This window comes from Moschus berezovskii, chromosome 1, assembly GCF_049115385.1.
Source record: "Moschus berezovskii isolate FMDL1 chromosome 1, NW_MosBer_1.0, whole genome shotgun sequence".
Taxonomy (NCBI): Eukaryota; Metazoa; Chordata; class Mammalia; order Artiodactyla; family Moschidae; genus Moschus; species Moschus berezovskii.
In genome coordinates, this window is record NC_142460.1 from 61,540,351 (window position 1) to 61,552,407 (window position 12,057).

Below are 12,057 nucleotides of genomic sequence, written 5' to 3' on the forward strand. Positions count from 1 at the left end.
CCTAAGGTCTCCACCTGGGCCTCTTCATGGTTGCTTGACCTTACTCTTGGCATAGTAGCTAACTTCTAAAAGTAACCATCCCAAAAGAAACATGCGGAAGCTCTATCACCTTTTATGACTTTGCCTAGAAACTCACTGTAATTACAAATACACCCAGCTTAAGAGGAAAAAACATAAGCCTGAGCTCTTTAAGGGGAAGGGTCAGTCAGTTCAGTCACACAGTTGTCCCCAAATCTTTGTGACCCCATGGACTACAGCATGTCAGTCTTCCCTGTCCATCACCAATTCCTGGAGCTTGCTCAAACTCAAGTCCATCGAGTCAGTGATGCCATCCAACCATCTCATCCTCTGCCGTCCCCTTCTTCTCCTGCCTTTGATCTTTCCCAGAGTCAGGGTTTTTTCCAGTGAGTCAGTTCTTTGCATCAGGTGGCCAAAGTATTGGAGTTTCAGCTCCAGTATCAGTCCTTCCAATAAATATTCGGGACTGATTTCCTTTAGGATGGACTGGTTTGATCTCCTTGAGTCCAAGGGACTCTTAAGAGTCTTCTCCAACGCCACAATTCAAAAGCATCATTTCTTTGGCATTCAGCTTTCTCTATAGTCCAACTTTCACATCCATACATGACTACTGGAAACACCATAGCTTTGACTGGATGGATTTTTATCGGCAAAGTAACATCTGCTTTATAATGGGGCAGAGTATCTATCGACATGTCAGAAGGAAATGTGGAGTGAGCAGTATTGTTGGAGACATTTTTGGAAAATACAATCTGCCATAGCAAGTTGTTATACTTTGCTTAATTTCAGTTTCTTTATCTTCATAATAATATGCAAGGCACCCTTCTGATTACTATGTGTATTAATTAATTAAATACTCATATTAACCTCTCAGCTAGGTGCCCCATTTTACAGATGAGAAAAAAAGATGCACAGAAAAATAAGCTGCCTGAAGTGACAGGATTAGTAAAATGCAGGAGAACTCAAAGCCATGTAATCTAGTTCCAAAGGTCACGCTCTTTATTATCCTTTGTAACTTATTTTTTTATAGAAAATTATATAGAAATGTATAGAGTTATAAAAAATGTATAGAAAGAGTTTTGCACATCAGACCTATTCTGAATGCTCAATGATTATAAATGGTTTTGCTGTAGCTATTATTGCTCTTGTATCATACAGTGGATCACAGGGTGTTTTCTCATTGACAATGGCTTTACTTACTCAGAAAAGTAGATTTACTCTGACTTAAGGAATATGCAAAAAAAGGAATATTTACAGAAAAAGTTGAAAACTGATATTATTGGATGTCTAGAAAGAATAGTGAAATAGAAATAAGAATCTGTGATAAGAGACTAAAATTTTAAACAGCATCTTATTTCAGAGTACCTGAAAATAAGATGATAGACTCAGTAGGCTCACTTTTTAAAAGCACTGCTAAATAGCAAGGAAGTGGTATTCAGGTAGGCTTTATTTTGGTTGACTAAAATACACCTAGGAACACCAAATGAAATAAAAATAGTATGAGAAAATGAATGTTGGAACACTTAAAAAGAGCTTTGTATTTTTAGGAAAAAATGTGGTTAGCTTTTTATGTTGTGCCATTATTATTATTAGATTCTATTCAAACTGGTATAAATATAAAAATGATGTCTAATCCTAAAATAGGGCTTCCCTGGTGACTCAGACGGTAAAGTGTCTGCCTGCAGTGCAGGAGACCCGGTTTCAGTCCGTGGGTTGGGAGGATCCCCTGGAGAAGGAAATGGCAACCCACTCCAGTACTCTTGCCTGGAAAATTCCATGGACAGAGGAGCCTGATGGGCTAAAGTCCATGGGGTCGCAAAGAGTCGGACACGACTGAGTGATTTCACTTCACTTCAATCCTAAAAACTGCTAATATAAACCTTTGTTCCCCACACCTGTCTTAACTTTCAGAATAAAAACACTTACTTTCATAGTAGAAATGGCTTTAGAATTTTAATTCCGCATATCATCAGTCTCAGACTATATTTCTGACATTATTTTCCTAGTAAGGCTCTGTTCTTGAACATTGCTAATCTCTCAAATAAAAACACAGTTTAAAATTATTTTTAATATAAATTATTAATCTGTGAATGATAAAAAAAATGGTAAAAAGAAAGAAAAACACCAATACAGTATACTAACGCATATATATGGAATTTAGAAAGATGGTAACAATAACCCTGTATGCGAGACAGCAAAAGAGGCACAGATGTATAGAACAGTCTTTTGGGCTCTGTGGGAGAGGGTGGGATGATTTGGGAGAATGACACTGAAACATGTATATTATCATATGTGAAACAAATCGCCAGTCCAGGTTCGATGTATGATACAGGATGCTCATGGCTGCTACACTGGGATGACCCAGAGGGATGGTATGGGGAGGGAGGTGGGAGCGGGGTTCAAGATGAGGAACATATGTACACCCGTGGCGAATTCATGTCAATGTATGGCAAAACCAATACAATATTGTAAAGTAAAAAAATAATAATAATAATTAAATAAATAAAGGCAAAATAATGGTGGGAGGCAAAACTAAGATCTATGTATCCACTTTATGCTAGTTAAAGGCAACTTATGTTGGGTTTGCAGTATATATGCCTGTTTATGTTATAATTTTTGTGTCTCATAGACAAACAAATAAAAGAAGTGTCCATCTTCTATATTGATGTCATCTCTTTTACCTAACCAAAAGTTTAAAACTTCTAGTCTGAGACCTGGCTGGTAGTCTTTTGGTTCATTGCTCAAAGTCTTTGGTATGTTGAATAGAATCAGTTCCAAGTATCTGCAGTTTGGGAACAAGCCCAGAGGTTCATAAACAAGTATGGGATTGCTTTCCCAAACTCTGGTCTCTCCATGCTCTTCCTAGTACTTTCCGAATCCCTCAAACTCCTGTTCAAGGTCCTTTGTCTAGAAAGCTAGCTGGGGCTTTATTTGTTCTACTCTGCTGTGCACTTCTGCAACTGGATCTACATTCAGGACCAAGTGAGTGGAGGACAGAAGAAAAAAAAATGCAATGAAGGTTGACTTCACCCTCTCAGAACCACAGCTTCAGTGAAGGAGAAAGAAAGTTTTTCCTTCTTGGAAATTTTGTCTTCTGTGAGCTCCCATTACCGACCACCACCACCAGCCTACAACACAATTACTTGAGGTCTGGGCATGAGAGAACAGGAAAAGAGAGAGAGAAAGAGGGAAGGGGTTTCCATATTCTTAATTCTCTCCTGAACATTAGGAATTCCATTTCCCACTTCCAGAGACAAGGTGAGCTGGAGCTCTGTGACCTGGAGGCCACTTCCAACTTTCCAGTCCATTCAGTTGAGGCTCCAGCCCAAGCACCGGGGAAAAGAGGGAGGAGAGAAGGGGGAAAGACTGGCAAACTCATAACCAGCTCAGTAGTACCACAAATTTTGGTTTTCTCCAATAGGCCTGGTTCTATTTACTTTTCAGAGCCCTTACAGTTGCTGAGGTGGGGAAGTGGGGGTGGTACTGTGCCCAGATTCAAGAGAAAGTCCACTTTAAACATTTCTTTGGTAGAAATAAGAAATTAAAATTCACGACAGGACAGTTTATGAATATCATCTTCATGAGGACTTTATAGTAGTTCCCCTCCAAGGAAAATTAGGTTGAATATCTTGAAGCATAATTCACATTTTATTATTAGTAGACTTGTATTTGGTCTTGAAATTTTCCTTCAGTATTTATTAATAGATTATTCTGAAAAACACAAAATATTTGTGCTTATTTAACCTTTAAGTTTTAGGGGTTTTCCTTTTGTTATTTTTCAATTATCTGATCTTCCCTGCCTTCTCTGCTTACATGACAGCAAATTTTAATTTTTATAACTGCAGAGTAATATCTAGGAAAAAAATAATGAGACTGCCTATCCCAGTTTATTAAATTTCCTGAGTTCTAATGTTTTAGAAATGATGTACATCACATATTTTACTAATAAGTCATTCAGGTTCATCTAAACTTACAGACTATTGAGCAGCTATGAGGGAAAAGTAGTCAATTATATTAATATTAGTTCCTGTCAGACAGTACACAATTGAATATTTCATCAGATGGTGAGAAGTACACAGCATGATATGCCAACCAGGATTTCTCATGGTCCCTTGTCTTAAAGTTCTCTGACAGTAGAGAAAACCTAAAAACATTGCTAGTAATATATAGCTTAACAATTCAATTTTTGAAATATAGTATGTGTAGGACAGGTCACACATTTCTTAATTTTGTTTTAGCAGACAAACCAGTGTGTGTGCGTGCGCGCGTGCGCTCGTGCGTGTGTGTGTCTGAAATACTATTCAACTGTATTCCTGTCAATACCCAGAGAATTTAATTTTCTGAAATTTCAGGTATCAATAAGCGAAATTATACGGTAAGGTATGTACTTCATTAATATTAGTGGTATTTCAATAACTATACTCATTGTATGAGCCTTTAATACATGCTGCTGCTGCTGCTGCTAAGTTGCTTCAGTCGTGTCCGACTCTGTGCGACCCCATAGACGGCAGCCCATTAGGCTGTCCCATCCCTGGGATTCTCCAGGCATTCTATAAAAATTGTTTTGTACTTTTTAATGTATAGCCCACCTTTTTTATTATTTTAGGCAACCACTTAAAGTTCCTCAAATCATAAATGTATTTTTTAAATAAGAGGCTATGTATTAACTTAGATTATTTATTGTTTTGTAATTATTTATTTATGTTTCACATATTCTATATTTATATATTTTAACAGAAATACAAACAAAACCTAAAACTACTGACTAAATATAAATAGAATGCTCATTCCACTCACAAAGTAGCCTCACATTAAACATCAGTGAATTAATTATTATTCATTCACTCATTTAAGTTTCATGCGACGAGTTGACTCACTGGAAAAGACTCTGATGCTGGGAAAGGTTGGGGGCGGGAGGAGAAGGGGACGACGGAGAATGAGATGGCTGGATGGCATCACCGACTCTGTGGACATGAGTTTGAGTGTACTCCGGGAGTTGGTGATGGACAGGGAGGCCTGGCGTGCTGTGATTCATGGGGTCGCGGAGAGTCGGACACGACTGAGCGACTGAACTGAACTGAACTGAATAATAACTGTATATTCAAAATATGCTAAGAATTGTACACATAAGAAGACTAAAGCCCATGTCTAGCTTGTGGCAGTTACAAAAAGTTGAAGTGATAATATGATCAGGTAGTTGTAATATAATATGATTCCCCATTGTGTAACTTAATTTTGAATAACTATTTCATTCGTTAATATTAGCATGTATTAACTTTTCTGTGTATGTGTGAATTCCAAAGTGTATTATTTAAAATGTGTTGTACATGTGAAAATAAAATAATTCTAACAAATTTTTTTTTAAATTTTTTTCCTGTGTTCACAGCCTGCAGACCAGGATTCTATAAAGCATTTGCTGGCAACACAAAATGTTCTAAGTGTCCTCCACACAGTTTAACCTACATGGAAGCGACTTCTGTCTGTCAGTGTGAAAAGGGTTACTTTCGAGCTGAAAAAGACCCACCTTCCATGGCATGTACCAGTAAGTCTGTCCATTTTGCATTTGAAAATTCTATTTCCAATCCTTTTGGTCTCTTTATTTTAAATTTTTTTAAAAAGAAGTAGATATACAAAATTTTGTGTCATCAATGTTGCTTGTCTTTGATAACAGTCAAGGAAGTTTCTCTTTCTTAGAAAAATTATTTTTCAGCTGCTTACAGAGAATGTATGTTTTCCTCAAAAATCAAATTGATTCCTGGCATGCAACCACCAGCCCTGTTTTGAGGCCTGGCAAATTTTTCTTAGGCATAATTTGTCCTTAGGAAATCAAAGCAGTTAAAGGTTTTGTTGAGGATTTATAAGCAAAAGTTGTGTTATTTGCTTTAATTCTTGAACATTTAAAGGCGCATCACTTTAGGGCCATCAAGTTTGCTGTGTCGGGGGCACTTGAGTATGGAACTTTGAAAGTCACTGTGCTAATGTTATACAGGAAAGTTCAAATTTTACTTGACATTTGTCTCTAAAGGAAGATATTTTTGAGTTTGTCCACATTTCACCTCTCACTTTTTCTCCCATTGTTGATTTGAAACAAATAAAATATTAAATCTAAATGTGAAGGTCATTTTAATGCATGCCCCAAGGATTTTAAATTAGCAATATTCTCCTATTATTAAAGTATCATAAATTATCTGTATACTTTAAAAATGAGTGAATATATTGATATTAATACATTGCTAAGCTATGCAAAAATAAAATGTCACCTCCTAGTCATAAAAGTCTTGTTAAATACATAAATAAGATATAGTGAATTTTCACCCTTTCTTGATGAATTGGTGCCACAATGTTGCTTATCTTATGTAATTACACAAGGGCTGAAATGGATTAAAAATACATAATGCCACAAATTTTCAGAGACAATGAATATGTTACATTTCTTTTAAATGATGTAGTTTGTAGATTTGTGTGCATTACTACAATCTTACAAAATATAAAATGTTTTTATAGAATACACTTAAAATTACAACACATTTATTAGTAGATGTAATTTTTGCTTTCTGACTATAAATACTGAGTGGCTACTTTCTTCAGAAAAATACAGCATGAGAAATTGTTAGCTAGATTTTTTTTCTAGGAACATATTCTGAGCCTATAAGTAGGAAAAGGGAAATTCACAATATCACTTCTTACCTAAGTGTGGAAATAGTTTTGAACAGGAAAATATCTCTACCACTGGTCAATATTTATGTGTATGTATGTATGTGTATGTAGGTGGTGGTGTTTCAAATGGCCACAGTTCTGCCAGGGAAATGTCCCTAAAAGCCTACATCAGAAACTAAGTAGATGCCTAGGTGAGTGATAGAAGGGAATCTGCTCTTTTTATTTTCTTGGAAAAAGAGTGTGAGTTGCTCAGTTGTGTCCAACTCTGAGACCCTGTGGAGTGTAGTCTTCCAGATTCCTTTGTCCATGGGACTTGCCAGGGAAGAATACATTCCCTTCTCCAGGGGATCCTCCGGACCCAGGGATCGAATCCATGTCTCCTGCATTGCAGGAAGATTCTTTACCATCTGAGCCATTAGGGAATCTCTTAGAAGGCCATAAATAGATGGATTGACAAAGTGAAGGAATATATTGTTTTCCATCAGTATAACCCTTCAGTGAGCGGGCAGAGTAGGGAATTGGGGAGGCTTAATTCTATGGAGTGAGACTATTAAGGAAACAAATATGGGATACAATAAGTTCTACAAACCTCAGTCATTGTTTAATATGTATACTTACTAGCTTAACACTGTAAGTTTCTTGAATTTTTCTCTCTTTAAATTCACTTTTTTAAATATGTTTGTTATTGTAAATTATGTTTATAATTATATTAAACTTCTTTAGCTATACTAAGTGGAAGCATACTTTTTGGTCATCACTGGGCAGAACTTTGACAGGGAACAGCATGCTGTATTGCCATAGGGATTAAAACAGAAACTCAAACAAAGATGAAAAGTTTTGTCAGCTCGCCCAGATTCAAGCCACAGGAAACTCCCCTCTCAAGGCTTCTCTCTGTTACTTTCTTGAATACGTCTTTATCTTAATTTTAACCAAAACTTACAATGGTGTACTAGTAAATTCACCATCTTTTAGAATCAAAGTATCTGAGTGTGAATCTTGGCTTTGGTACTGTAAGAAATATAAACTTGAAGTGGTCCATTTTCAAGACAAAGTAACTGGTTCTGAAGTAGCTTAACTTGGGAACATGACAAAGTTGAGGCCTGGATCTTTAGATAAAGTTAGGGTTGGCGAGAGAGATCAGACTGGATCCTGAAGAGACAGGACTCCACCCATTGTCTGTGCCCTGTCTCTCAGTTCAGTTCAGTTCAGTCGCTCAGTCGTGTCCGACTCTCTGCGACCCCATGAATCGCAGCACACCAGGCCTCCCTGTCTATCACCAACTCCTGGAGTTCACTCAAACTCATGTCCATCGAGTCAGTGATGCCATCTAGCCATCTCATTCTCTGTCCTCCCCTTCTCCTCCCGCCCCAATGCTTCCCAGCATCAGAGTCTTTTCCAGTGAATGTGACTAATGACTTGCAGACTTGACACAGTTCAGTGGCACCTGGAAGGTCCCTAAGCAAACAGGATGTTGGACGAAGGGATACTAGCAAGAAAGCCTTTTTTGAAAAATGCGGGTGTAAGTTGGGAAGGGAGAAAGAAGGGTACCCTATAAGGAAATAATGAAATTTAGGCGAAGTCAGGGAAAATTGTACTCCGCATAGTATACAGACAATGAGGAACTGGGTAGGGGGAGGATGGAAACCTGTGAATTAGGGAATAAATTCCTTGTTGTAATCGGTCTGGGTGTGCCTACCCACCAGATACCAGATCTTTCAAGACCTTAGTTGAAAACTCTCGCTTTCACTGTACTTCGTGTCTACAAGTCCATCCGTTGGTTTTGGGCTGGTGAACCGTGTTTCTTACAGGTACTTACTAGCTATATAGATTTGGGCAAATTATTTAACCTTTTAACCTCTGTTGCACCATGCTTGTGATAACAATGCCTACCTCATTCTGTTGTTATTTGTAATGGTTAAATAAGTTGTAATTTGAAAAATGCTAAGAATAATACCTGGGCTTCCCTGGTGGCTTTGTGGTGAAGAATCCTACTGCCAATGTAGGAGATTTGCCAAAGATCAGGGTTCAATCCCTATGCCTAGCCCACAGCAGCTGCTACATAATTGTTTAATACAGAAAGCTGGTCTCAATTCATTTTGAAATCATTTTTGATAAGTTGGTGTTCAAGCTATTAAATAATTTATGTTGGTAATATTATTCTGGGCTCACAACTTCTACCATCTGAATTCCTACAAATTGAAAGACATATTCTGAATTTATAAGACTTTTACATAAGATATATTAATTCCTATAACTCTATGGATATCTAATGTAAATAAAGTATTTTTTGAATTATACTCTGACTAGGTAAGAGACCCTAGCAATTATTATAATATATGCAGAAAAAGCAAAGATTATTAACTCTGAAGCATCATACTTCCTATGATTGAAAGATTAGATTGTTAGGGAAGAAAAATAAAAAGGCAAGATTACAAGCCAAGTCATGGAACAGTTAGATTTAAAAGGACCAGACTAACTGCACCAGGAGGTCTGCACCCTTTTGAGGCCAAGGGTCAATTAAGCAGCTAACCTTTCCATTTTTCACTAACTACAAGAAAAAAAAATTCTAGTAGATTTTTAGTAGCTGGAAGCTCACTTAACTTATAGATTGTGTGTCTCTGAATTAGCCGTTCTTTAATCACCTTTATTCCAATAATATTATCTGAGTCAGACTTTATGTCAGGTAAACAGTCACATCATCTTCTGCTGTTTTTGACTTAGCATTTGAAACCATGCTTTCAGAGAATCTTCCAGGCATTTAAGGGGAGGCTTTTTTTTTTTTTAACTTGGTATAATGGGCAGGGAAAATTTCAATGTTTGAGTTTAAAATAAAATGGAGGACCAAAATATTTAAAATGAATAACCAACACATTTGGCTAGTAAATTCCCTAGTAGGGAAAGAATTCCTGGGTAGGTGTTGCTTGTAATCATATGAGTGACAGGATTTTAAGGACCTGAAGAGATCTTTCCCTGCTTCTTAGCACTATCTTGAAAACAACAGCAACCCTTAAGTTTCTGGTACAACACGGCATGTGCTTTCAAGCCTAAGAGTTTTATAATTTCTTTGGACTTTCACTATAGAGATGGGTATCATTTTGTCTTTTATTTTTAAATTTTTAACTGGAGGATAATTGCTTTACATAAATGTTGTTGATTTCTGCCATACAGCAAAGCAAATCAGCCGTGTGTGTGTGTGTGTGTGTGTGTGTGTACTCTCTCTCTAGTCTCCCTCCCACCTACCCCCATCCCACTCCTTAGTTTATCACATAGCACCTGGCTGGACATCCTGTATTCTACAGCAGCTTCCCACTAGCCATCTGTTTACTCATGGTGGTGTATATCTGATTTGTCCCACCCTCTCCTTCCCCAGCTGTCTCCATAGGACCATCCTCTATGTCTGTATCTCTGTCCCTGCCCTGTAAATAGGTATCTTTTTACATTCCATAGTCTTGAGACATATATATGATACAGTTACATAAATATTTTCATTTTTAGAGCAATTCTAGATTAAGAACAGAATTAAGAGAAAGTATGGAAATTTCCCATATACCTCCCTCCCCGCAGCCAGACAAGCATAGCTTTCCCCAGTGTCAATATCCTTCACCAGAATGGTACATTTGTTATATTTGGTGTACCTATATTAGCATATCATTGCCACCCAAAGTCCATAGTTTACCCCGGGGTTCACTGTTGGTGTTGTACATTTTTTGGTTTTGAGAAAAGTGTAATGACATGTATCAATCATTATAGTATCATCCACAGGATTTTCACTTCCCTAAAATCTTCGGAGCACATATTCATCCTTTACTCCCACCAACCTATGGCAACCACTTATTTTTATATTGTATCTATAAATGTGTGTCTGTGTGTTATATAATTAAAATGATACAGTAGAAGATTTCAGATTGGCTTCTTTCACTTAGTAACATACAGTTAAGATTCTTGTGTGTTTTTTCATGGCTGGATAGTACATCTGTTTTAAGAGCTGGATAATATTCCATAGTCTAGATATACTGCAGTTTATTTATTCCTTTACCTACTAAAGGACAGCCTGATTATTTCCCAGTTTCAGCACTTATGCATAAATTGATATAAACATTCATGTGTAGTTTTTTATATGGACATACATTTTCAACACCTTTGAGTAAATACCTAGGAATGTAATTGCTGAATCATATGATAGGTATATATTTAATTTTGTAAGAAACCACCAAACTGTACTATTTTGCATCCCTATGGTAAATGAGAGTTCCTGTTGCTCCACATCCTCATCAGCATTTATTGTTATCAGTGTTCTGGATTTTGGTTATCACTGATAGTTGTGTAGTGGCACCTCATTGTTGTTTAGATTTGCATTTTCTTGATAATGTGATGTGGGACATCTTTTCATACACTTATTTGCCATCAGTATTTCTTCTTTGGTAAGGTATACACATAAAGATTTTTAGGTGCTTTGGATGGCTACAGATAAAAAATAACAAACATGTCTCATAATCAAAACTAATTCCTCAAATACTGATTTTAGGGGATGATCTAATCCTTAAATCTATTGAGTTGGGCTATTATTGTTAATTTCCTCTTTGCCATTTTGTTTCCACTAACCATCCTTAACCTATAAATAAACTCAAACTTCTGTCATTAAAAAATATTCCCAGCCCAATAATTTTTCTCCCAAAGCAGGTACTTGGAAAACCAGTCTTCACTGGCTACAGTTACTTCTTCACACACTTTTAATTTACTTTTTACTCTACTGTGTTTAGAATTTTCCTCTTCTCCCTACTGTAATCACTTCAAGCAAACTGTGTAAGAAAAATTGACCAATGATCTAATTTGCCATATTTTGTTAGAAATGTTTTCTCTTATTATTCATGACGTTTAACTCTGTTGGTCTCTTCCTTTCTCTTGAAACCATTTGTTCTCTTTTATTCTAAGTTACTGCAATCTCCCCTTCAACCTCTTAATTTTCTGAACGTTGCATGTGTTGGCATGGATGGTTTTGCTTCTTTTGCTAACCTGTACAGTTCAGTTCAGTTGTTCAGTCGTGTCTGATTCTTTGCAACCCCGTGAACTGCAGCACACCAGGCTTCCCTGTCTATCACCAACTCCGGGAGTTTACCCAAACTTATGTTCATTGAGTCGGTGATGCCATCCAACCAACTCATCCTCTGTCGTCCCCTTCTCCTCCTGCCCTCAATCTTTCCCAGCATCAGGGACTTTCCCAATGAGTCAGCTCTTTGCATCATGTGGCCAAAGTATTGGAGTTTCAGCTTCAACATCAGTCCCTCCAATGAACACCCAGGACTGATCTCCTTTAGGATGGACTGGTTGGATCCCCTTGCAGTCCAAGGGACTCTCAAGAGTCTTCTCTAACACCACAGTTCA

General features: G+C 37.1%; 1 protein-coding gene across 4 annotated transcripts in view; it reads left to right on the forward strand.

Moving 5' to 3' along the window:
* The window catches only part of EPHA6 (EPH receptor A6), a 1,038,562-nt gene that overhangs the window by 417,129 nt on the left and 609,376 nt on the right, over positions 1-12,057 (forward strand). For all 4 annotated transcript variants that reach the window (XM_088836271.1, XM_088836272.1, XM_055397929.2 and 1 more), the window contains exon 4: positions 5,405-5,560. In XM_088836271.1, the coding sequence (XP_088692397.1) occupies positions 5,405-5,560 (156 nt within the window). The remainder of the gene's footprint in view (positions 1-5,404; positions 5,561-12,057) is intronic.